The 27,158-nt window shown below is 42.0% G+C and overlaps 2 protein-coding genes across 4 annotated transcripts in view; one reads left to right on the forward strand and one right to left on the reverse strand.

Annotated features, from left to right (window-relative positions):
- The window catches only part of sf3b3 (splicing factor 3b, subunit 3), a 44,349-nt gene extending 33,218 nt beyond the window's left edge, over positions 1–11,131 (reverse strand). Inside the window, exons 1-8 of one of the 2 annotated variants that reach the window (XM_061774922.1) lie at positions 10,967–11,131; positions 9,317–9,465; positions 7,422–7,577; positions 4,143–4,313; positions 3,828–4,000; positions 3,468–3,609; positions 2,672–2,784; positions 952–1,089 (exon numbers count right to left, since the gene is read on the reverse strand). In XM_061774922.1, the coding sequence (XP_061630906.1) occupies positions 952–1,089; positions 2,672–2,784; positions 3,468–3,609; positions 3,828–4,000; positions 4,143–4,313; positions 7,422–7,577; positions 9,317–9,386 (963 nt within the window). In that variant the 5' untranslated portion in view covers positions 9,387–9,465; positions 10,967–11,131. Of the gene's footprint in view, positions 1–951; positions 1,090–2,671; positions 2,785–3,467; positions 3,610–3,827; positions 4,001–4,142; positions 4,314–7,421; positions 7,578–9,316; positions 9,466–10,957 lie in introns of both variants that reach the window. The other variant, XM_061774923.1, reaches the window with a different exon arrangement.
- Positions 11,132–11,758: 627 nt separating this feature from the next.
- The window catches only part of st3gal2 (ST3 beta-galactoside alpha-2,3-sialyltransferase 2), a 28,080-nt gene continuing 12,680 nt past the window's right edge, over positions 11,759–27,158 (forward strand). Inside the window, exons 1-2 of one of the 2 annotated variants that reach the window (XM_061774928.1) lie at positions 11,759–12,360; positions 23,502–25,660. In XM_061774928.1, the coding sequence (XP_061630912.1) occupies positions 25,268–25,660 (393 nt within the window). In that variant the 5' untranslated portion in view covers positions 11,759–12,360; positions 23,502–25,267. The remainder of the gene's footprint in view (positions 12,361–23,501; positions 25,661–27,158) is intronic. The other variant, XM_061774927.1, reaches the window with a different exon arrangement.

Consider the following 27,158-nt stretch of genomic DNA (forward strand, 5'->3'; position numbering starts at 1 on the left):
TAAAACGCAATAACAGATTGTAAGCACCGACTTCATTTGAAAATCCCCGTCAATATAGTGAATTGTCAAGGGTGGGTACGTCTCCGGTGTTCTGCTTGAACATTGGTCAGTCGTACATGGTCACAAACTGCAAAGAACTCGACAGTTGTGATTTCCCACTCCATTTACTCAGACCAGTCGAAACGGTGAAGTCAAGGCAGCCGCTACGATGATTGTTAATAGTGTCTTACCATGACAAGCCGCCTCTCATGCAGAGGGCCACCTTCAAAGTAAAAGCTTCATATATTACTACATTGAACATCAATGCCATTTTGAGCTTTTATTTTGAAGTTGGCCACGGACCGTGGTGCCAACCGTTAACCATACGTTGGCCCCCTAGTGGCAGGCTGACTCTGTTGCGGACACTGCTACAAATGAAGCACATTTCTTATGCAGCAGTGCCCGTATTTTAAATGTTAAAAACAATCACAATTACTATTCTATTAACTGTGCAGCAATAATTTTGAGAGATATAAATGCTGCGAGTTCATTGCTAATTTTCGTTTGCTCGTCAATGGTGTTTTTCATTCATTGTGTTAGGTTTGGGCTAGCAATTTTTCTGAACAAAAACGAAGAGATGAAGTCACTCTTCTTGCTACTATATTAACACCTTAGCAACCTGTTGGTGTGATCACATGGGCTCTGCATGCCGTTTGGGTGCTGCTTGATAGAAGTACTGGAAGGGAGCATGGAATGGACTGCTTGTATAAGAGTGGTAAAGTCGTAGATTTCAGAGCTCAAAGGTCAGATCGGGACACCCCTAATTGTAAATTCGGATTTTGGTAGAGGGGCATCGTTTGATTTGTTCTAATGCAATTTTGTTACCATGGCGTTTACACAAAAACAGTTTGTATCATTATGAGGCCTTCTATTTACTGTATATCACACAATGAATCCATGCACTTTGCTCACCATTTCTTCATCAGTTTCCAAAGTAACCTTAAAGATGTCTCCCTGCTCGGTCTGAGCTAGGAAGAAGAACATGGACTTGGTCTTGTGAGTTGCTGAGCAAACAAATATCATACCACGTTCTGGGTCGTCCAGGTCATTCTAGCAAAAAGAAAAAGAAAGATTACTCATATGCATGTTTATTTTTTGGGGGGGAAGAGATGGGGTAGACCGTGCATAAACCCTGCAATCGGTATTATTAAGCCGGGTACACACAAAGACAATTGGAGTGTTTTTGTCTTGATTCTGCCCCTTCCCGACCAAGTACATCTAACGCCAGACAATCTTATGTCTTATAATGTCAATGTATTCTCCTCTCCTCGTTCCTCTCAGTGTCCCACTTCTTATCTTCCCTCTTTCCTTGTATGATAGCCTGTACTTTGAGGTTCCACTACCAAGTATCCTTATCCCCTTTTAGGCCAGAAGATACACCAAGTACTCTCCTGCCTGTCTCTCTGATCACCAGAGTCATCCTAAATACCACCATCCTATGCTGTCTAGCCACACTCTCCCCTACCACAGCCTTACAGTCAGTAACCTTCAGATTACATCGTCTGCACAAGATTTAATCCACCTGCGAGCTTCTAACTCCGCTCTTGTAGGTCACTATGTTCCTGCCTCTTCTGGAAAAAGTGTTCATTCCAGCCTTTTCCATCCTTTTTCCAAAGTCTACCACCACCCCCAAGCTCCTTTCCTGGATGCCGCACTTACCCATTACTTCATCACCACCACTGTTACCTTCACCAACATGTCCATTACGATCTGCACCAATCATGACTCTCTCTCTCTCTCTTTCTGGGATGCTCAGAACTACTTCATATAGGTCCTTCCAGAATTTTTCTTTCACCTCTAGGTCACATCCTACCTGTGGGGCACAGCCGCTTATCGCATTATACATAACGCCCTCAATTTCAAGTTTCAGCCTCATAACTCGATCTGATACTCTATTCACCTCCAAGACATTTTTAGCTAACTCTTGCTTTCCATTTCTCTTCCCATCTACACCGTGGTAAAATAATTTAAACCCTCCCCGTAAACTTCTAGCCTTACTGCCTTTCCACCAGCTCTCCTGGACACACAATATATCAACCTTTCTCCTAATCATCATGTCAACCAACTCTCGAGCTTACCCTGTCATAGTCCCAACATTCAAAGTCCCCACATTCAGTTCTAGGCTCTGTGCTTTCCGCTTCTCTTTCTGCCTGAGAACCCTCTTTCCACCTCTCAGTCTTTGACCCACAGTAGCTGAATTTCCACAGGCGCCCTGCAGGTTAACGGCGCCGGGGGCAGACGTTGCTAACCCGGGCCACGGCCGATATGGTATGGAATTCTTTAGATGAACGCTCATATTTGTTTGGCAAAGTTTTAAACCGGATGCCCTTCCTGACGCAACCCTCTGCATTTATCCAGGCTTGAGACCGGTCTACAGTTTGCACTGGCTTGTGCCCCCCATAGGCCTGCTTTTGAATTACCTTTAAATAGCATTTAATATTTGGTTGCATTACCCTTACTTGAATTAACTGCATCAAGCCTGCAACCAATTGACGTCACCAGTCTTCGCCACATTATACTGTAGTTCAATACCTTTGACTCAGTTCACATGATAAATTTGTTAACAAAAAAAAACAAAAACATGAAATTTCATCCATCTACAGTGGATAGATGGATGGATGATATGACTCACCCTGCGACGTGGGATAGGACAGCGAATGTCAGGCTGGTCTCCAAAATTCTTATATGTGATGTAGTTTTCAGAGCAGATCAGAACTCCGCTTGGCCCATCAGAACCACCAGGAACTAGATATGCAAGAGAACTTTAAGAATGAGAAACAATGGTACCTTGACAGTTTAATTCAGTCCATGACCAGACTCCTAAAATAGATTACTTGTAAAGTGGACCCTCGCATACTCGCGGTTCGGCACTCGCGGATTCACCTATTCGTGGATTTAAAAAAATAAAAAAAAAAACCCTTTATTTATTTTCAATTTATTTTACTTTTTTTTTTTTTTTTTTTCCTTCTTCTTTATTGGGGGGAACCAACCCCGAAAACCCTTATTGGTGGTTTATCCCCGCTTATGTAAAAAGAAACAAATAAAGGCTTACATTTTCACAAATATTTGTTTTTATTTATCAACAACCATTTTTTGCCATAGTAACTATTTAAAAATCTGAACTGCAATGAACAAATGTACACTGCCAACTGCAAAAATCTGTGTCTGGTTGACTTATAACCATTTTAAATGAAGAGGGATGCAAGTGTAAATCTTTTAGCCAGAATTGCTTTTGGCAAACTTGATGTTTTAAAACCCGTATACCTTTAAAACGATAACTGGCCCATGCCTACTCGGAAGTCAAGGTATTTTGCCTTCTCAATTTATTGACTATCTACTAATCCAAATATATATAAAAACAGTCAAGGAAAATAATTTGTTTATTAAATGTTGCTTTACACTCAATGAACTTGTTAACATCTGCCTACCAGTGATGAGAAAGTTTCCGTGTTCTTCTAAAGCCTCGCTGTACTTGCGGACCACGTGGTTCAAGCCAAGGTCCAGCTCATAGAAAGTGAGCGTCTGTTGCGTGTTGGCAGCAGCTTCTCCGGTAGCGTCATTGTCAGCTTCCTGAACAGTGGAAGACAATCAAAAAAATTAAACATAAATAAATAAATAAAGACAAAGAGAAAAAATAAAATGTACAACAACCCAGCATTTGTTTAGTCCAGTCAGATATCGTGAATGTTTCTTCAGTTAAGGTCAGAGAAGAGACATGACAAACTCATCACATGCCGTTTATGATAAAACAAGTAACAAGTGTCATTATTCCATTTATGTGACAGTACCTCATAGTCCATTTCAAGACAAGCGAACATGGGATTTTCAAAGCCGACGTCCACACCCACTACATGGTAGACCAGTGTGTTTGCTTTGTGGGCCTCCAGTGGGGATGAGATGGTCAGTCGTGCTGCTGCATCTCTGTTCAGAATATAAACCAACTTCTGTTTCTCTATTGCTCCTAAACAAGGAAAGGACAAAGACGGCTCATGTTAATGTCACCATAGTGTGGTTTGAGGCAGGATGCAATAACTCACAGGTTGACAAAAACTTACACACATTATTCAATGTGCAAACACCTTCTAAAGCTTTACTGAACACACCTATCATGACAGCTCTGCCTTTGGGGTCCACAGCCAAAAACTGTCCTGGGACAATACGACGACAACCACTCTTCCCAAATGTCTCCTGGTGGATTTTCTCAAACATGTTTTTGGACGGATGGTACTCCAAGATGACGATACGACCACTGTCACTTCCAACAACAATGTAATCTACAAAACACAAACATGGGTCATATTAAATCCAGCAGTGAGGTCTGGTTATGGACGCAAAGTTCAAAAGCCAGCATCTGTGATGCTATGGGGGTGTGTTAGTGCCAATGGCATGGGTAACTTACACATCTGTGAAGGCACCATTAATGCTGAACGGTACATACAGGTTTTGGAGAAACATGTGCTGCCATTTAAGCAACGTCTTTTTCATGGACGCCCCTGCTTATTTCAGAAAGACAATGCCAAACCACATTCTGCACGTTACAACGGCGTGGCTTTGTAGTAAAAGAGTGCGGGTACTAGACGGTCTCCCATTGAAAATGTGTGCTGCATTATGAAGCGTAAAATACAACAACGAAGACCCTGGACCGTTGAACAGCTGAAGCTGTACATCAAGCAAGAATGGGAAAGAATTCCACCTACAAAGCTTCAACAATTAGTGCCCTTAGTTCCCAAACGTTTATTGAATGTTGTTAAAAAAAAAAGGTGATGTAACACAGTGGTAAACATGACCCTGTCCCAGCTTTTTTGGAATGGGTTTCAGCCATAAAATTTGACGTTAATGATTATTTGCTGAAAACAATGAAGTTTGTCAGTGTGAACATTAAATATCTTGTCTGTGTAGTTTATTCAATTTGCAAATCATTGTATTCTGTTTTTATTTATGTTTAACACAACGACCCAACTTTATTGGAATTGGGGTTGGACACACAGCACCCCATATTGACAGAAAAAAAAACAGACTTGTTGAAATTTTGGCAGATTTATTAAAAAATAAAAACTGAAATATCACACAGCCATAAGTATTCAGACCCTTTGGCTCAGTATTTAGTGGACGCACCCTTTTGAGCTAATACAGCCATGAGTCTTTTTGGGGATGATGCAACAAATTTTTCACACCTGGATTTGGGGATCCTCTGCCATTCCTCCTTGCAGATCCTCTTCAGTTCTGTCAGGTTGGATGGTGAACATTGGTGGACAGCCATTTTCAGGTCTCTCCAGAGATGCTCAATTGGGTTTAAGTCAGGGCTCTGCCTGGGCCATTCAAGAACAGTCACTGAGTTGTTCAGAAGCCGCTCTGATATTTTAGCTGTGTGGTTAGCGTCATTGTCTTGTTGGAAAGTGAAACTTCGGCCCAGTCTGAGGTCCTGAGCACTCTGGAGAAGTCTTTTGTCCAGGATATCCCTGTATTTGGCCGCATTCATCTTTCCCATGATTGCAACCAGTCGTCCTCTCCCTGCAGCTGAAAAACACCCCCACAGCATGCATCACTGTTGGGACTGTATTGGACAGTGCCTTGTTTTCGCCACACATACCGCTTAGAATTGAGGATTTCTCATCAGACCATAGAATCTTATTTCTCACCATCTTGGAGTCTTTCAGGTGTTTTTTTTCCCCCAAGCAAACTCCATGCGGTCTTTCATGTGTCTTGGACTGAGGAGAGGCTTCCGTCGGACCACTGCCATAAAGTCCCGACTGGTGGAGGGCTGCAGTGATGGTTGAATTTCTAGAACTTTCTCCCATCTCCCGACTGCATCTCTGGAGCTCAGCCACAGTGATCTTTGGGTTCTTCTTTACCTCTCTCACCAAGGCTCCCCCCCGATTGCTCAGTTTGGCCAGACGGCCAGCTGTAGGAAGGGTTCTGGTCGTCCGAAACGTCTTCCATTTAAGGATTATGGAGGCCACTGTGCTCTTAGGAACCTTAAGTCCAGCAGAATTTGTTTGTAACCTTGGCCAGATCTGTGCCTTCCCACAATTCTGTCTCTCAGCTCTTCAGGCAGTTCCTTTGACCTCATGATTCTCATTTGCTGACATGCACTGTGAGCTTTAAGGTCTGCTATAGACAGGTGTATGGCTTTCCTAATCAAGTCCAATCAGTATAAACAAAGACAGCTGGACTCCAATGAAGGTGTAGAACCATCTCAAGGATGATCAGAAGAAATGGACAGCACCAGAGTTAAATATACGAGTGTCACAGCAAAGGGTCTGAATACTGATATTTCAGTTTCTCTTTTTTCAGAAATCTGCAAAAATGTCAATTCCGTTTTTTTCTGTCAATATGGGGTGTTGTGTGTACATTAATGAGGAAAACAATTAACTTAAATTATTTTGGCAAATGGCTGCAAAGAGTGAAAAATTTCAGGGGGTCTGAATACTTTCTGTACCCACTGTATATCAAACTAATAGCCCTTCGCATTAATTAGCTGTCAGTTACCTCTCGTTACTGCACATTTACGTCGAGACGAGGCATGCGCAGAGAGAACTTTCCCCTGCTTCATTCCGAATGGCGAAAATTGACTTCTGAACAGTTTGCCAAAAGGAACATTCCACCCCTGTGAAACCGAATGAGATTCCATTCGGATTCGCCCGGTTTATTCCAACTGAGGTTTCCGATTTTCATTCAGTTTGGGCTTCTAAACTGATTATAATCGGAATAAAATTGTCCATGTAATCCAGGCTAGTCTTGCAGCTCTTTGTTCTTTATTTCAGACTCAGGGGGATCCATATCACAGAGTAAAGAAAAACAATTTATAGAGAAACAAGAAAGGGACATTATAATAACAACAACACTCATTTCAAAGCAAAATAATAATAAAAAAATAATAAGGGCGGGCCTTATTTTTCATGATTTCAGAGGTATTAAAAAAACAACCGTTTATCGTGATAGTTTTTGGGAAAATATATTTTTTTAAAAGTATCGTGACAGGCCTACAAACAGGTGTGTTTTTTTTTTTTAAGCATTCCTCAACTTTTCCAGTCTTTTGTTGCCCCTGTCCGAGCATTTTTGGAATCTGTTGCAGGCATCAAAATTCAAAAGGAGAGAATAGTTGCAAAAAAAATACATAAATAAATGAATAAATAAACAACGTTCATCAGTTTGAACATCATCTTCTCTTTGTAGTGTCTTCAAATGAATATAGGTTGAAAAGGATTTGCAAATCATTGTATTCTATTTTTATTTACGTTCTACACAACACCCCGACTTCATTGGAATTGGGATTTGCAAAAGCAACAATTTGTAGACATCCACAAAACCAGCTGACACGGAGTAATGCGTCACAGCAATTTGTCTGTTAAAGAAAAGTGGACATGTGCTGGGTTGCATACCTTTGGTTCCTCCTGTGAGTCTGAAGGCCATTAGTGAACGCACAATACCAAACACTTCCATTGTGAGCAGTGTGTGCACCTTTCCCGTGTTTGCGTCTGGCCGCAGCAACTCTATGATCTTTCCTCTGGAAACTACAATCTCCTGCATCTTGGTTCCTACAAAAAAAATACAAAAACACTTAACAGATTGGGAACAAAATACAAAAACAGGTCTTACACAAGCGCAACAAATTATGAGTCGATCTGATGAGTTCCATTTTGAAGAGAAATGTCGTAAAGACAGACATGTATAAATGTGTAAAACAAGACCGAGATTGATGAAGACATCTTTGGTAGAAGTATCCAGATGGTGTGACGCACACATACATTGTAGGTCAGAAAACTTCCAGGACTGGTGTCACAGAAAATATATTTCAAGTCCAAACTTCAAGTCCAAAGTTCTCCCCTTCAAAGAAATCGTCATGGACTTTCCCAGCCTAATCTGCCGTACACTGAATTTACACTGAGCCGCGTTCTTCTTGGCAAAGAAGCAGACACACGTTGTCCAGCCACAACTACGGATGGGTACCGAGCCCCAGTATTAAACTGGTCCCGGGGCTAAATTATTAAAGACCCGAGTATAGATAAGGTCCACCCTAAACGGTTCTGTTGTTTTTGGAGAAATTACTCAAATGTATTTATTTAGCATATATAAACGTTATTTTGAACCTTTTATCGCTCAGATCTAGTTTCTAACCTGCAATAAAATGTAGACATTCATCTTAGTAACCTTTTCACAATCAAAGGCGAGCCATCTCGCCCCGCTACAGCTCTGTGTGCGAGAGGCATGGCTGGCTCCTTCCTGTGCAGTCATGTATGGTCATATTACAATGATTTGTAGTATTATAATAACACGTCTGCCGTGCCATATAACCCTATATGCAGAGGCCACTAAATGGAGGAGAGCTGTCCCATACGGACCCACACCAATAGCCACAAAAGAAAGGTTATGAGTCAAGACATACGGGGGTCTCCCATTTTAAGCCACAAAGCATTACAGTCTTTACTGTAGTGACGCAACGTACAGACCAATCGCATGGGAGTTAAGCCATCCAACGTGACCATACTTATCAATCAACTCTGCATCTCAGGTGGTAATCCCTGACTGAAAGCAGACCAGAGAAAAAGACAAAGAGACACATACTGTGGCAGGGGAGAGAGAGAGAAAGAGACTCAGCATGGAGGTTGTGTTAAAGAGAGAAAGTTCAGAAAATGACCAAGAAAGGAAGAGAAAATTCAGAACTAATGGTGCTTTCCCGGAAAATTTTAATGGAACGGCCAGAGTCATTTTTGTTTATACTTATCGCACTTATCAGGGCTCTACACTAACTTTTGCACTAGTGGCACTGGTGCGACCAACTTTTTCCATTGGTCGCACCAGCACATGATTTGGTCGCACCATTTTTTGAGGAGCATGACCATGGCATACCATAGATTCCTATGAAGTAAACATTGACAGTGACTCGAGAGATATTTGCAAAATATTTTACTGTGAACAAGAAGTTTGTCCGCAACAAGTGGTGGCAGACAAAACAGGTCAATGAAATTAAAACAACAAAGGCTTTACTTTCAGTTGATCATTTGTTCGACTCAGAGGGGCCAGAATATATAGTGAGCGGTCCGAACACTCTTCCCCTGGGGAAACCACTTAATTTTGAGCATTACCTCTCCGATATTATTAGAGCTGGTTGCTCGTCTGGCCCACAAAAAATGGGAAAACTCTTTGGGTTTGACATATAGCTTTGTGACACCAGTCCTGGACCTTTTCTGAGACACATCCTATACTGTATCGAGCCAACCAGATAGGAACAGGCATCAGGCTGACGAGTAGACAATAATGATGAAGACAAACTCACCAGAGAAGTTTCCATGGATAGCATGCGTGATGCCAGTGGCGCGCTGTAGAGTGATGTTGTACAGAAACATGGCTGTGTCTCACTGTGGCTTCCCCACAGCCCTCTCCAGGTGCTTAAAATACCACTTACGGTAGGTAGCCCAGTTCAATCTGAAAGTGGGGAAAACTGGTCAGTTTTGAAAAGGCCTGAATGAAGTACGTATTAGTAGGAACGAGACAAGTGGCCGCCATCTTTGTGGGATTTTCTTTAAAAAAATGGAATGAGCACTTCAAATGTCTCTAGAATCCTCCATTACAAATACATTCATGAAGAAAACAATTGATTGCTGAAGTACATAACCTATTCTACTGCCCACACTGCTCTTCTCGAAATCAGTTTGATTGGCCAAGTATGTTACAAGACACACAAGGAATTTTTCTCCGGTAGTTGGAACGACTTAAGTAGGCTATAACAACTAACAGCCACTATGACGAAATATACAATTAGGACATAAAAAACGAGTGGCGAGTCACTGAGCCAATGAAAATGTACCACTAGTGTGGTGATAATGATGTAATGACAAATGTGCAATAATAATCAGTAATATTCCATTTGTGCTAGTTAAGTCAAGTTTTTAGTAGACTTTACGCCTATCTGATCGGCTTGATCGGTTACGGACGATAATTAGCATTTTATGCTGATCGGCTTTAATGTCATAATTCGCCGATCCGATTGATCGGCTCAGCAAAAGACATTTGCTCCACATTGCTGTCGTGTACAGTATATTTGAATCCAAAAAGCTAGTTTATTTTTAGCCTTGTCGCATGTCTTTTGACGTCATTTACGATCACTGGGGTTTAATCCCACATTTCAAAAACATGCATGATAGTTTGATAGACGACTCTAAATTGCCCGTAGGTGTGACTGTGAGTGCGACTGGTCGTTTGTTCCTATGTGCCCTGCGATGGGCTGGCGACCGGTTCAGGGTGTACCCCGCCTCCCGCCCGAAGATAGCTGGGATAGGCTCCAGCAGCCCGCGACCCTAATGAGGATAAGCAGTAATGAAAATGGATGGATGGATGGATGGTAGTAGCAATACACAAGTCCTTAGCCTACAGACGAGCTACTGCCGCCCCATCAAATCATGTTTTTCTCAAACTCACGCTATGTCGTAACAATTAGTGCAAACATAGGTCTCGCAAAGTTAAAATTAAAAAAAAAAATGGAGTAACTAATTTGTGTTGAACGACAAATTGATATCTGCTGCTTGGTGTAGTGACTCTACACTCAAGTGAAACAATTTAGACAATACAGTACATTATATCGTGTAGAAGATTGTATTTAAAACGACGTTCTGTATTGCTATTAGAGAAAAACAAAGACGCCAAGTATCGCTTGATAGCATTAGCTAAGCCAGCGAAGTTGATTTTCAACAAATCAAAATTTGAATTTTATGCTTGCAAGATTAAATATTCGATGTAAGACATTGTTGCTCAAAGCAAGAAATTCTCTTAATAACACATCGACTTAGACTTCACTGTGGCGTGAGACCATTCATACAAAGCGCTACTTTTGCCCGTCGCATCCGCTATTTTATTCTAGCTTCCGAGCTCACATACGATATGTGTTTGATAATAGACAAGCAGAAGATTCATAAAATACCATATTTACCGGTGTGTTACACAAGATGATTATGATTTCAGGTCGATACAAAAGCATCAACTTTAAGTGAATCTTTGAATGTAGGTCAGCCGCCGTTGGTGGGGTCCTTCCACAACCTACACTGCGTCACATAAGGGAGCCCACACAGTGCCTGACGGAAATCTGTAAAACGGAGTTAGTGGCGCACACATTCCAGCAGATGTCAATAAAGACCAGATAAGTGGTGCAGGGTGTCTGACTTTTTTCTTTTTTTCTTCCTGAGAAATGATGTTCAGGTGGACCCAAATGATGACTGCATGTCTACTACTCAGTACATTATTAAGTAGTATTTTTTTTATTTATGTAATTTTTTTTGTATTTTTTTGGGTGAGGTTAGGAACCCGGCCGTGCCACGAATAGCGAAAATGTGTGCCTAATTGAAGCCCACCATAATTGCGTTTTCGGGAATTGGTCCCCCCGAAAAACGAAACAAATACAATGAAAGTCAATAAACAAAAAGAAAAAAAATAATGAAAACAATGGAAAGAAACTGGGAATAAAATGGAAAGAAATCTGCAAAGAGGTGAATGCCGCCCCCCTCCACATATATATATATATATATATATATGTGTGTGGCAATTGGTTGCACTGGATTGGATTCCACATACCTTCGTCTATCTAAGATTCTGTCAAGAGAATCTTTTTATTTGCTTTGTTTCTTTCCCAAATGTCGTCCCAAGGCAATAAGAAAGCGGGAGCGTGTGTTCAGTTCCCACTCGGTGAGGGTGTGAATTTACGAATGGTTGTCGGTGTCTAGATGTGCCCTGCGACTGACTGGCGACCAGTTCAGAGTGTAGTCCGCCTTTCGCAATAAGAACGTGTGTGATTTTGAAAAGAACCGGAAGTAGTACATTGTTAGCATTGCATTGTTGCCAACCTGACAGCGGTAGTGGTCTATGTGATGGAGAGTGCATTGAGAAGCGTTCTTCCCAGAGGGGTGGGGGGATACAAACGCACACCCTCCACCTGCTATTCCTGTTTGGACCATGAGGGTCGGCTACTACAATAGTCCGCCGCCTTGTTTATGCGCTTTTTCATTCATTGAATACTGAAGCGGGATTATGCGAGGACTCAACGCTCCCTAACATCTGTTTTTTTGTTTAGCTAGTTGAGACTCGCTAACATCCTCGACAAGCGGGCTTCATCTAAATCCATCTTCCAAGAGCAGAGACCGAACAAATACAATACGCATTTAGATTCAGAGTCTGGTGACGAGTCGACGACAAGCGACTGGGTGCGTGAAGCGGGCTGACTCGGGAGCAAATTCAAGAGACCGGCTGAAGAAAACACCTTTGGGTGATTTATAATCCCCCCCCACCCCTAAAAAAACAAATCATCCCTGGAGGAGCATCTGCTACAGTAAGGTGGATCTTTTTTTTTGGTGGCATCTTGTCTTTATAAGATATTGCAAGGAAATATAGCTTTGTTTATTTGTGTTATACGGATGAACGCATTCATCTCCACTGGTGCTGGAGGCTAGCGGTTTTTGGATCTCTCTTTCCCCCGGTTGGAGGTTCACTGTACCGCTAAACTGCATGCCAATGTCAGCCTCTGTCACCCCCCATTGAGCCCCCAGTGTAATGCATTTGCTTCCAGTATGATTTACCGAAGCATCGAATGAATCAATCCTGTATCTTGAATCTCATTTGCATCCGTCTTAATTCCCCTACAAGGACAGATTAAAAATGTTGGTATCTTTCCAATACATTTTGTACATGTCCTTATAACTTTTGTGGAAGACCATTTTTTTGTTCTGCTACAGTGGTAACTTGGAATTATGCACCATCGAAATGATCACTGTAGGCTACTGTAGTACACACTTCAAGCTACATTTCAGTAAGGTAAAGATTACGATGTCAAAATCAACCCTCCAAGACAAGCTTGTGTATTATCTAACTGGGGTTGGATTTATTCTGCAGGTCCAAGTGCCCAACTCTGATTTAATGCTTGTATCTTTTTTTTTTTTTATATAAATCTCCATGGACATTTCACTTGACGCATATCCAATATTACACAGGAGACAACGCACATGCTCAGACACCCAAATTGCATGAAAGCAACTAAACATAAGTCAGTGGTTGAATTTGGTGACATTGCCTCAACATTAAATACTGTAAACCTCTTGTTCTTTTATCTATTTTTGCTGAAGAAAATGAAACTGACAGTCATTCCCAATCATATCAATACATTTTGGAGCAATTGGTAAATACGGTAACTCATCTGCCTTTGGAACGTCCCCTTTTCTTCGCCAAAATCGACACGACCCCCATGTCTTGGTGTGACATCAGTGGCCGAAGTGGAGACCGAATTCACTGCATAGCTGGTGTGGAAAAAGGAATGTACTATTATAAAGTGGCAGTATTGAGTCATATTTTATATATTGTCACTCTCGGGCAGAATCCCCCCCACCTCCAAAATGACACCTTTTTAGGAAAAAAAACGACAACAACTGGAGTAGACAAAGGAATGTACTATACTATAAAGTGTATTAACTCCTATTTTATATATGGTAGCTGTCGAAAATGCAACTTTTCAGGAAATTGAAAAAAATAAGTGAGTTTCCGCTCACCGGTTTGTTCAAGTTGGTATTGTAGCTCATATTACTGTCACATATCGTTGCACTCTCACATGAACAACAGCGAGCACCCCAGAATTATGTTCAGATGCTGATTGAATTTGCTGCTTAAAATAATGAGAAATAAATCGCAAATTTATTAGGGTGTCATCGATTGAAATGGTACAAACACAGCGGGCCAGTGCCACATCTTTGTCGTTCCGTTCAAATTGAAACATTTCGGTTGCCAGTTTCGATGCCTAGTCCTCCAGCCGCGAAGAAGTGGCAAAAAGCAACGACGAAGCGGCGTAAACCAACGAAGAAGGCATATATAGTCAATATTTTCACAACCTTTTTCACCTTTAATGTGACACATAACCTAACGAAATATCTATAGGATATGTCACAATAATAATAAGAATAATAACAATAACACAATACGAACCGAACAAAACCCGAACATATTACCTAATTTCCAGTGAACTGGGTGTCACCTTCTTCCTCTCGTGCCTTTAGCTCCTCTTTTGGTCACTTGACACCAGTATGCTCTGTGCATCCTCTCCCCTCTTCCTCTTTTTTTTGTCCTGTGACCCCCCCCCAACCCCCATCACGTCACCCCACGTTTATCTTTATATATCTGTCTTTCTATTTTCCCCTTCATCGATTTGCCTGGCACTGTTGCTAAGAGACAACCCCAGTCTGTTATAGAGCAGTGAAGGATAGAGTGAATAGTGCAGTAGGTTTGCTGTGCTCCAAGACTGAAATGAGACTTCTTTTTATTTTGCTTCTTCTCTTGCGAGGGTCACGAAACAAATATTAAACGAGCTAAACTGACAGATCAGAAAGTGTGTGTGCTTGAGGAAGGAAAATGCTGGCAAGGTCATTCTGCAAACAGTTGTGTGCACGTTCCAACACACTCCAGAGACTGACCCGCTAGACCTCCACAAATGTGTGTGCTGTCTTTGTCCTGTACGTCAATGGGTTGATTGTGCAGCCAAAAGGAATGAGTCTTTTTTCATATCAAATGTTTAAAAAAAACATTAACATCGTTTTAGTCTTTTCTTCTCATAATTTGATTAATGCTGATGCATATGCTTGTACTTGTATCACAAAAAAAGAATGTTAAAACGTCACTCTGTAAAGTTAAAAGGTTCGATGATGGCAACTGTTTGGACTTGAAATGAATACAAAGGCCAACAACCGATCAGGCCGATAAAATCGGTGTAAAGTCTGCTAATAGGATTTTTACCTTTAAATCTCATGTAAACTAGACTTTACACCGATCGGATCGGTATCGGACGATAATTAGCATTTTATGCTGATCAGCTAATCCGCTTTGTCATAATTCGCCAATTCGATCAATGACATCATTGATCAGCTCCGCAAAAGACATTTACTCAGTGTTGCCATCGTGTACGGTACATTTGAATCCAAACGCAAATGTATTTCTAGCCTTGTCGCGTGTCTTTTGACGTAGTAGTGTAAATATCTGACCACCAATAAAGTTATTTCAAAAATACATTTCCGCAGTGTGAGACAGACACCACGTAATGCCCGGCCGGGCATCAGACTACAAGACAAATTGGCTCTTTATGTCAGACTCCTGCAATAAAAGCTTGTATTCCGATACCACCGCATCCCGTTATTTACGATCACTGGGCTTCATCTTGTCAACTTAAATGCGACCGGATACACTCGTTACCATGGCGACGACAACAATAATGGATCGAGCAATGTGTTTATAGGAACAGAATGGGGGAAACCGTGTTGGTGTGTCGTGTCTTTTCTGCACATGGCACTTAAGTGGGTTGCAGTTAGGCTTACTGACAATCTGGCCAAATTTGAGCATTTTCCCTCCCCTTCTGATCAAAGTCAGCAATGGCCCATTTTTTGGGATGTCTCAATTATTTGAATTCCCGTATCCTGTGGCATTGGGTGTGTTGAGAGGGAGCCGACAATCATAAATGTTTACCTGTTCAATTTTCAAGATTGCAAATGCTTCTGTGTGCGCAGTGAATACCAAGCGGCTGAACAACTAACTCTGTGATTGTGATGTGAAACAGAATGATAGCCAGTTAGGAGGCGACCTGAAGCTTGCGCTGTTGTTGACAGGAGCGACTGGTTGTTTTGAATGTTTATACAACACATCTCCTCAGCTTTTTTTTTTTTTTCTTCTTGTCATGTGCGAAGGTGCACACATTTTAAAAATTGGCTAAAATGTTCAAAATCGGTAAAAAGCTTACGCATCAAATACAGAAGAAACACTCCTGGGGTTGTACAGATCGTTGTGGATTTGGATTTGATTGACATTACTGATCGAAAGCTAATCGAATAAACACTACTACTATGGTGAGGCAGAAGAATTGAGCCACAATCTGTAAAAATATGCCTCTCAAGAAACCACTAGACCACAAGACCTCAGAACAGCAACCTTAAAATGATGAATGCTGATATTTTTTGTTTTTTATTTCGCAATACTTATTCCAAACATTGCTGATTATGTCAGGCGAGATGTCCTCATATCACCTCACACCTCTGTGTCCTTGGCACATGAGCTTTGCATTTATTTCTTCCAAAAGCAGGGCCAGCGTCAACAAGGGGTGATAACAGATGAATAAGAGAAGAGAAGAAGAATATTCAACAAAAGTTCATTCTTGACAATGGTTCGCTTCGCTACGTGAGGCACCTGTGCAATGAGAATGTCCCACCCATTATGCCTTTGCCAGTGTTTTATTGTTTTTATATTTCACCATTTTTGGTTAATATATTTTATACTTGTGTGACAGTGGATAATGTTAAATTGCTTTCTAGAAAATGACCTGTGCAGCTGCAGAGGTGGAATTCCAGATTTATTTCCAATCCTGTCATCAGGAGAACATCTCCTAAGTTAATTTAATATCCTAGGAGCAGACGGTTTTAATAAAGTCACACAGGCTAATTGAGAGTAGATTGCCTTTTCTATCCTCACGGAAAACTGGAGGTGGTTGGTTCTGAGGAAAAAGTCGAAAATGGTTACTGTGGTGACAGTGGAAGGCCGGCAGCAGCAACAGCTGAGCTGAGCCAAACAGAGCGGAGGATGTCGAGCTAACCAGTCGGCTGCAAGACAGATTGCAGGTTGGCACAAGTGTTCCAAAAAAAAGAATTGATGTGAGGGAAAAGGGCACAAGAAACCCAGCAGACATTTTGCAAACTTTATACTGGCAGTATTAATGCAGAATGTTTTATGTGACCCATCTTAGACTCACTTTACTCCGGCTCAGGCACAGAAGAACTTCTAAATATGTATGCAAAAAGTATGGGCATTTTAAGAATGATTCAGTCGTGTGAAATTGAATGTTGTTGAGCCACGATGAGTGCGTCGATTGCTTACAACCACCAGATGTGCACTTTATTTAGTCTCAGTTAGTCTGCGATATGACGAATGACATGATATCAGCTAAGAGAAGTTGAGCTACTGTACATTCGTGCAAAACTACTTTATGGCAAACCTCCTCCAGGCCATATACTGATCAATGAATGAGAATAATATATCGTGACTGGTTAGCACATCTGCCTCAAAGCGTCTGTAAGCAAACGAGGCACATAGGCCATTCAATTCGGTGAACATGTATTCTGCTTCCTGTTTTACCTGAATGACAATTTTCTTGACCTGATTTATTCATGGCGCTGCTTTTCGCCATGGTGTGCTGTCTCTTCTTCTCTGATGGAGAAGACCCGGTGGAAATGCTAATAAGCGATGTCTGCCGTCTAGTGGTGAACAGTGTTATTACAACTTCAAACTGATCAGAGGATTGAGGATGAGGCTCGGGGATTTTCAAAAATTATTCAAGGGCCATTCAATGTGTGGGCATGGGCCGCATGCCAGTTGCCCCCTTCTAAGTCCTCATATCAAAAAAAAAAAAAAAAAAACACATTTTCAAGTGACTTCTTAGTTTGGCATCCAAATAGTAAATCAATCTGCATCTTGACTTTGATACAAGCTTAAATAATACTGTACCTAATGGTGTGTAGACGACTGGATGTATCCATTTCTTTGAGGGTATGTTCTCCCTAAATCAGGTATCCATCCACATGATGAGCAAAAGATATTCAATCAAATGCCCGCGAGACCAAAAAAGTTAAAACCATGAGAGGTAATGGTTTTTCAGCGACACCTTTGATCTCAGTGTCACTGAAAAATATTGTAAGTGCTCTTTAAACGCACTTATCTTTCCACCAGGAAAACCAGACATTCTTCTTCAGATGTTTCTGAGGTCAGGGATGTCAGTGAGAAATGTAGGCTGGGGGAAATAGATATGAATCAAAGGACAAATGGCAAGTGTGCGCGCACACACACCCCAACACATTCATTTCTGTGAACTAATCTAGAGCGGTGTGCACAAACAGTCACACACAGCTGATTGGCATTCCACCAGCGAAGAGATGTCTGATGATGGGTTTAATTGGACACAGGGGAACTGTGTGAGGGATGAGATGCATAGACTGTGCCTTTTCCCCCCTCACTTTATTTCTCCCAGTCTTCCGTCCATCTGTTTGACTGTCCAACACAGTGAAAACAAATATTTCGAAATTAGGAGAGACAGTCAAACAAATTCCCTAGTTAAGTTATTTTTCTTAGATTTTCCAATGAATTTTCAGACAATTCAAAATGAAATCTCATCTAAAAATCTAAAACGATACTTTATTTGAACAACTACACGTCCACTCAAAATGTACCAAAGCTGCAGGTTTGCATGAACACAATGCGGCACCTTGGTCATTCACTTTTCATAGATCTGTGACCTTGTGTTGTTAGTCTAATCTCAAAACATTTCATTTGTATATTGATGGCAATGGTACACCATAGGTAGTAATACAAGGTGCATAAGGAAGCTCCTTTTGAACAATTCAAGTCTGCAGTAATGTAGTGACATCGGAGCGATACAACTTAATTACATAAAAGCAAAAATCTGAGAACAATCTTACAGGAGGGTACAAATATTTGGTTCCCGTGGCTACAGCCTAGTGCGCAAAGCTGAACAGTTTGGTTTGTCATTCCAGCAAACAAATTGCTTTCATCTGGAATTATTTCCTCATCATGCTGCAGTTCATATAATGATTGAATTGTCCCCTGTTGCTGTGCCCTATTGGTTTTTCCCGTTGAAAACAGCAGAGTCGGCAAAAAGCAAAAACAGACGGCGAGTCAGTCAATAAATTGATCTGGCGACAACCTGCAGTTTTGTTTTCTGAAAAAACGGTTGCCAATATCCTAAGTTCAAGGCTGTAAAGCCGTTGACAGAAGGCCGTATGACCGTATACTGAAACATACAGTATGTGTGTAAGATTTTGTATTCTGTCGCTACTGTAAGTAATATAGCCATTGGGGAAACATGTCCTGTAGCGCGATGATTGATATCGAATGAGATATGGAGGCGAACAGAGCAAAAAAAAAAAAAGAATAATAAAATGACGAGAGAAGGAAATGGATGGAAGATGTTTGGGACCTGTTTGAAAATTAGTAACACTTCTGCGACTGAAAAATATGTCCACCACTTCAACAACGAACATTACTTCAGGACTGTGAAGCAGACGTGCTAACCACGACATCACCGTGCTACTGTGGTAATTCCAGCATGATCTAATAACTACCAGCAGGTGTTAATACCGCTCTGAAAATACCTGCCTGTTCCATTTATGTCTGTCAGGCATCTTCAAATGGTGAGCAGTTTTACTTTATCCATCCATCAATCCATCCATTTTCTGAGCCACTCCTCCTCACTACGGGTAATTTAGAGTTGTCAGTTAAGCTACCATGCATGTTTTTGGGATGTGGGAGGAAACCAATCATTTGCAGCCGTAGTCTAAATAACCTGTAAATGATATGCAGTAGAGCCTCAAGCAGCCTCAGAAGTGTACGTATGTCAAACTAGTAGCCCTTCGCATGTACCCAAGTACCCAAGAAGCAGCTCTCAGTTTCAAAAAGGTTGGCGAGGACAACATCACTCCCTCTCGTGTGATATTGCTTAATTGTTGTTTATTTGGTTTGGTGTAATCATTACAATACTTATTTGTTTCCTTTGGGCTTGTTCCTTTAGGGGTCGCCACTGCTCGTCATCCTTTTCCATGCAAGCCTATCTCCTGCATCCTCCTCTCAAACACCAACTGCCCTCATGTCTTCCCTCACTCCATCTCATCTATCAAGCTTCTCTTTGGTGTTCCTCTCGCTCTCTTGCCTGGCAGCTCCATCCTCATCATCCTTCTACCAATATACTCACTATCTCTCCTCTGGACGTGTCCAGTGTCTGCTCTCTCTAACTTTGTCTCCAAAACATCGAACCTCGGCTGTCCCTCTGATGGGCTCATTTCTAATCGCATCCAACCTGGCCACTCCTAGAGAGAACCTCAACATCTTCCTTTCCGCCACCTCCAGCTCTGCTTCCTGTTGTCTCTTCAATGCCAGTGTCTCTAATCCGTCCATCGTGGCTGGTCTCACCGCTCTCTTATAAACTTTGCCCTTCATCCTGCAAAGACTCTTTTGTAACATAACACACCTGACACCGTCCTCCCCCCGTTTCAACCTGCTTGGACCCTTTTATTCTTGGGGGTGTGCCTACAACTTGGAGCATAAATAGTTGAGTTTCACGACCCCCCCCCCCCCCCCCCCCCCCCCCCCAAAAAAAAAGCTACTTTTGTTGTAACTTAGCCTTGTTGCATGAATTGATGAAGCCTACTCAGTACAGTACAGTAGCATAGACATCAGAAATTCATTGAAACATTACAACTGAAATTAAATTTGTACTGTCGTTTTTGGACAAATGAAATACAATTTGACGGAGACAAAATAGTAGACAAAACCATGCTGGAAGTCCGAGCCTCCTTGCCAGATTTAATTAACATGCATCCAGTCTTATCAACCTGCAATAACATTTGCTCCCTAGTGGCTAGTAGTACTTTATAAACTTGGATTTTGGCCAACTAAGTGAAATGTAATTACCTTGTATTCCCTAATACATTTTGGTCCAAAGAAGAATAATTAAAACAGCTGTGATTGATGAAGTTGGACAGACTCGTTAAAAATGAGGTCAGCAGCAATGTGCATAATGCTTGTATACAGTAGGCCGAGCCTTCGTTGGTACAGAGGGTTAGAGAGGGGAGATGTTTCATCTATCATTAGTCTGGGCTTCTGTGAAGGTCATGTCAATGTCTGTTGTGCAAAATCACAATAACTGTAGAAGTAATCAGCTAAATACTATGAAGATATGAATAGCTTTCAGATAGGGTCATTGATATTCCAAACATGGATGTACCTTATCACCACAGACTATATGAGAATATACTAAGAGTAATATCTTTTAAGCAATGATTTTTTTTTTTTTTTTTTTTTTTAATTGTATTGAACCAATACTTGTTGGTAAAATTAGTATGAATCATCCCTGTAATATACCTGTGAAAAGCTGGCATGTTCCCATCAACATAATTGCTTGACCTGTATGAATCTACGTGGAGGGAATTAAGGAGAATTTTCATTAGGAAAATGACCAAATAAAATGTGTATTGCCTTATTTAATAAGCAGAAAGCATTTTGCTATCATTGCAGTCCTACGTACTTTTGTGGTGAACACAATTCGTTTGGATTTCTCCCCATAGGAAATAGCGTCTAAACTGTCACACTCCTAACAACTATTCTGTACTAGCAATGTTTTAAGTAACATTTAGAATTTCTTAACTGCAATACAATTATATTACTCACTGAAAGAATGTAATATGTCTGGATGAGCATATGACTACAATTAATTGACTATATAAAAGGAATGATCACTTAATTCAAGATTATTATTATTTTTTAAGGGTATGGGTAAATCTCACTCTGAATGTTCTGGACTCCAGTTTCCATGTCAGTGTCATATTGATAAAAATACGACTGCCAATTGGAAATTCAACCAGTGGCGCGCGCCAGTTCAGCAAGTATCAAATGGTCATGTGTTTTGGTTTTCCTTTGGCGTTTAGTGATTTTTTTTCTTATTCTGAAATATGGAGCAGTATCAACAAGGGGAGTTAAGAGAACAAGAGTAGAGTTAAAATGTGTAAAGGAGATTCTCACTCAAAGCAGTAACGCTCCAGTGTCAGCATGCATGTCGTCTAGAGGCAAAGTCTGTAATTGTTTTTACTTTTGCTAATTGACTGTAAGCACGTTCTAACTTCTTTTAACTTGCATTATTTCATATGGGAAATTGTTTTCAATGACTGATTAAGTTGGTCTCTGAGTATCCTGTAATAGATTGTGTTTAACTTGAGGTGTTCTGCTGTACTACTCTGCACATTGCAGCCAAGAAGAGGTACAATTTAGCCTGTGTGCAAATGAGATCACTCAACACAAGAGACACAAGAGTTTAGCCTTAGATTTCGATCACCTGATAAGAACCGTTGTTAGTCATTGTTACAGGAATGGAATACAGACAGATGATTAGTGAGTCATAACAACTAGCTGTGGAAAGGGGGAGACACCAGACTTAAAAAAATAGATATACATATATACTGTAGTATAGACAATGGAGAGCAGAGCAAACAATGTGGGTGAAGGTTAATTGCAGATTCAACAGGAAAGTTTCTGTTCAAGCTCGACTGAAATCATCCATCCATCCATTTTCTCCACTGCTGCTCCTCACGAGGGTCGCGGGTATGCTGGAGCCTATCCCAGCTAACTGTGGGCAGGAGGCGGGGTACACCCTGAACTGGTTGCCAACCAATCGCAGGGCACATCTGAGCAAACAACCATGCGCACTCACCTTCATACCTATGGACAATTTAGAGTCTTCGATTATGCATGCATGTTTTTGGGATGTGGGAGGAAACCGGAGTACCCGGAGAAAACACGGGGAGAACATGCCAACTCCACACAGGCGAGGCTGGATTTGAACCCGGGTCCCGAGAACTGTGAGGCGGATGTGCTAACCAGTCGTCCACTGTTCCCCGCCAGACTGAAATCGAGGCAGCAAAAATATACTTGACAGAAAAGAAAACACAAAGGTCAAGTTCACCTACTGCAAGCTGCTGCAGAGATGTACACCACCGAGAAGGCTTTCACGCCAGAGTGGAAAACATGCCATGCGATGTGTGCTTTGTGTCTGTATATATGTATGACACGCATGCGTTTGGCTTAGCAATGAATCACAGTCAGTTGTTTCGTAGAAACCTGGTGCAACACACATCACATACATGCAGGGGCTTTTGTTGACAGCTGTGTGGGATTTAACAAGACACCAGTGAGTAAACTGAAAATATAAAATAGATGCTTTCAGTAACAGCATGGATAGCCAACACTTATCTATATTGCTTTGCTGCTGCCCTACAAATGAATAATAAATGAACTTGCATCCAGATCCTTTGTTCATAAACCCAAAGGAGTCGAGGCGTGTTTTAATTGTATCCCTGGGCACCAATGACAAATGGTAGGAACGCTAACAAGCCACTACACTGAATGGAAAAACTAGATCAGTGAAGTGCAAATGTAAAAAGATCCCAACTTAGTTCAAATCTCTGGTCACTTCCTTGGGAGTTGTGTTTTTGGTGTTGATCCATCTGTCTGTTAGCAGGATGATGTCAATTCCCACTGAACATACTTGACTGGCATCGAGACAAGCCTGCTGCAGGTAGAGCACGTGGCCTGAGCATAGGCAGCAGCGGTCTGGGCTGGAGTCATTTTTTCCCCCCTCTCAGACATTCCGCGTTTATGCGGCTAGACAGACAGTTGCACAATGATGTGGCCGCGCCCGCGTCCACAAAATCAAATTACTTTTTATATTATACCTATATTAATCTGGCCATGATACTTACCTGACCCAGTGGTTGAGTGTAAAATGGATTAATGGGATTTACCGGAAATAAAGAACTGCTACATCCTGAAGGTAAATGGTGGTCAGTGGTCACTGACTTTCTACCCCTTTCTCTCTCTGTTCCACTTTTGCTTTTCAGATTCTCCATGGAAGAAAAATCTTGCCTCCTATCAGATGTGGTTGGATTCCAAAACACACAGATGATCAGAAATGGAATGAACAATTTCCTCCTTACTTGAAATCTGTGTGTCGTCCAGGTTAGACACAAACGTTCCAAAAATTACAAATGACTTGGTGTGGGGAGTGAGTTCAGCAGTCTTTCAAGGGCATCCAATTCACGAACTGGAGCTACCAGTGAGCATAAAAGGTACCGCTGCAGTGGTGCTGCCTTTCAAAGGCAGCTTAGCAGGTTAGCATCAACGGTCTTCCTTGCAAGTGTATCCCTGCCAGCCACACATTCACACAATTCAATCAATGCAACCGGCAGACGGTGCACTAACCCTAGCGCGCACACATTCGATCAAAGGCACAAAGTCGCACGCGTCCACATGTATACAGTCTGTGGCTAGCAGGACAGATGCTACACCCACCCTCCCGCCTATGGTCCCCTCAAAGCCAGCTGGGGAGAAGATGAGATTTAGGATTTATTGGTTCGGTCGTCTTTTTTTTTCTCCATCGTACCCTCGCCGCCTCACTCCCCCCGGCCTGGCCCTGTCACCCTGCGGCCAAGTCCTTCCTTTAAACATCATCATGGGTTCTCTCTTTTATAAATAAACCACAAAAATCCTTGAATTGAGTCTTACGGACTAGTTTCTGGACTTTACTGCAATCAGAACTCTGCAATTACATTACTGACATCCGAATGGTGTTTACTGGAGGTTTATCTTTACCCCAAGAACGTTTGTGTCTCAAACCCCAGAGCAGGATCACCACAATTGCTAATTCTCCAAGCAGAGATGCTTGTGTGAAGCACTGAAAGAAAAGAGTGAACGAGGAAAACAGGCATAAGCAGTCAGTAAGTACAATGGAAGCAAGTAGGGCAGGAGTAAATAAAGAGGAGCAAGATGACGACAAGGTAATATTTGTCTAGAATGGCACGAGATGTGACAGAATACCCTTCAGGCTGGACCTCCTCCCTTTTACTGCCCCTCCTCCTGCATTCATCTCTCCCTCTCTCTCTGCTGCGCTCAACTCGAGTGCAAGCTATCCTGGGCGCTGACTACAGTGCAACGAAAGACACGGGGAAAGAGAAAGCAGAGTGCTTGAGCCGAGCCTGCACAGCTGGTAGAGAGGAGTACGACGACGACGACCTGCTGCATCTACCCTCGCTCGTCGCTGGATTGGCATTGAAAGGAAGAAAAAAGGAATGCAACGAGAGGGATGGACATAAAGAAATGAGAGGACATGAGGGGACGTCAGGGTAAAGATAAGGATACGAAAGCTGATGTAGCGTCAGTGGAAAAGAAAAGGAATATCTCAGACCGCAGCTGTGTGTAATTCAACGGCAACTTCATTGTGTGAGGCAAGCACATATTTGTGGAGGGGCAAGCGTAGGAAGATCACCAAGTGCACAGCTTGTGTGGGACAAATAGACTTTGACGCTTTGTCTTGTGTGTATTTACTTAAATGATAGTGTGTGCAACCTCGTAGTCCGCAGCGATAAACGGGAGGTTGGCCCAATCAGGCTCACCAGGCCTTGGTGGCTGGTACGGGCAAGAACCATAGGAAAAGCATAGGAGGGGTACAGTGGCAGGCCCAGGGGTGGGGGCATGGCCATGGGGGGCCCGCATCCCTTCCTCCGCCCTGCACCGGGACAGGCGCTGGGGGTTTTGGGGTGGGGGTCCTTTCAGGGGTGCACCAAGACTCTCAGAGCTCAGGCCTTGGCTAGGTAGAGCAGCCCCTGGGATGGGGGGCTCAGGTAGTGTGGAAGGTTGCGGAGCGGAGAAAGCAAGGCGGGCAAGATGTCCTCGAAGAGTCTGGGTTATACTTGGCTCGCTGGTTCTCGTCTTTCTCACCTCGCTCTTCTTCTCCATCTCATTACGGGGTGGAGTCAGCTTCAATTACCTGGAACCGCCCGGCTGGGAGGATTCTCGGCGGGTGAAGCTGGTGCCCAGCTACGTAGGCTCATACAGACAGCCCCCCTCTGATTCTCAGCAACAGCAAACATGCGCCTGCCCTCGTTGTGTGGGAGATCCCGGTGTCTCGGATTGGTTTGATGACAACTACGACCCAGATATCTCACCTGTTTGGACCAGAGACAACATCCAGCTGTCCTCTGATGTCTACTACTGGTGGGTGGTAAGTAAGAACCCACTTTTATTGCACAAGTTCAAATAATATACACCAAAACAAACACTGCACATAACACACTTGCAACCATGTTTGCTCATGATCCATTTCTAAACAGACGAGTGTTATTGATCCTCTCATCATCCCCAACAAAGTGGATAGACTCATTTCTTAAAAGTCCTACACTACAGCGGTGCCTTGAGATATGAGTTCAATTTGTTCCTTGACCACGCTCGTATCTCAAATCATCTTTTCCCAATGAAATGAATGGAAATGCCGTTAATCCATTCCAGAACCGTATCGAACCTTTGAGCTCCTGGGACTCAGCAGCCCCTTGTGCCCACAGCCCGTCGTCACCTTGAGAAACTTAGCAAGGCTTGAGTACAGATGAAATAAATGGCCGAAATCCCACAACGCACTACATTTCGGGAAAGCGGGGCTGCTGTGGCTCCTGGAAACAGTACTGTAAACGTAGCCTAAACATTGACTTGTATCCTTAACCTAAGCTACAATGGAACCTCTGCAGTTTAACACACCTCAGGCTATACATTAATAAAATACATTTCAAACCGCTGTCATGTATGACGTCAGGCAAAGCTGTATGGAAAACCTTGCGAGTATTGGTAGGATTTATTGCGCAACTGTGTTTGTGTTCTTTGTTATTTGGCTTTTGGTAACGAAGCCTACCATTGATGCAAAGACAAAGTTGAATGATGACCGTAGAACCACAAGTGTAATACATAGTACATATGTCTCTGTCTTTGCTGCTCAGTACATTATGGCACATTTATTCTAAGTATTGACGATCGACATCCCGTAGAGATTTAGTTCATATAAATGATCATGTGGCATTTACAATCTTACACTATCAATCTTAAAAACAGACGTATCAAGCTGTATATTTTTCTTTAGTAAGCTATGAAAGAGATTCATGCATCTCAAGCCCTTTAACAGCTCAGCATCCGAAAGCCTCATGAGCTTTGCATTTCTGTAGGCTTTGCTGTGCCTAGAACTGATATAGTAGATGAAGGTACATTGATCACTTTTTCCACCTCCTTATTTAAAATATGGTATTTTGCCCACGTTTATTGAATTTATGTGTCCCTCTCTTTGTTACAGCGACTTTTGAATATCTCCACACACCCTATTCCCCCAAAACACTTGAAATAAAAGATCCACTCTCACCTTTTCGGTCAGAATATATTTAAAGACCACAGTAAAATGAAAATATATTTATATTTTTCCCATATGTACATGTACAGAGGGAAAATAAATGTCATGTTTTTTTTAAACAGAGTGGTAAAGTCTAATCACAATTCCACTTCATCCTCTGGTGTCGTCAAGCCAACCACTCCACTGCTTTAATTTTCATTTCTCCATATTTCCCGCCAGTCACATGGTAAGATGCTGGCAGGGCAGTGACATCTTTGAAATAAATACTGTACAGCCCCTGGAAGTGTTTAAGCTGTAGGTCTGAACCCTGCTTTTAAAACTAGGAAGTGTTGCG

Source organism: Phyllopteryx taeniolatus, chromosome 5 (assembly GCF_024500385.1).
Source record: "Phyllopteryx taeniolatus isolate TA_2022b chromosome 5, UOR_Ptae_1.2, whole genome shotgun sequence".
NCBI classification, from domain to species: Eukaryota; Metazoa; Chordata; class Actinopteri; order Syngnathiformes; family Syngnathidae; genus Phyllopteryx; species Phyllopteryx taeniolatus.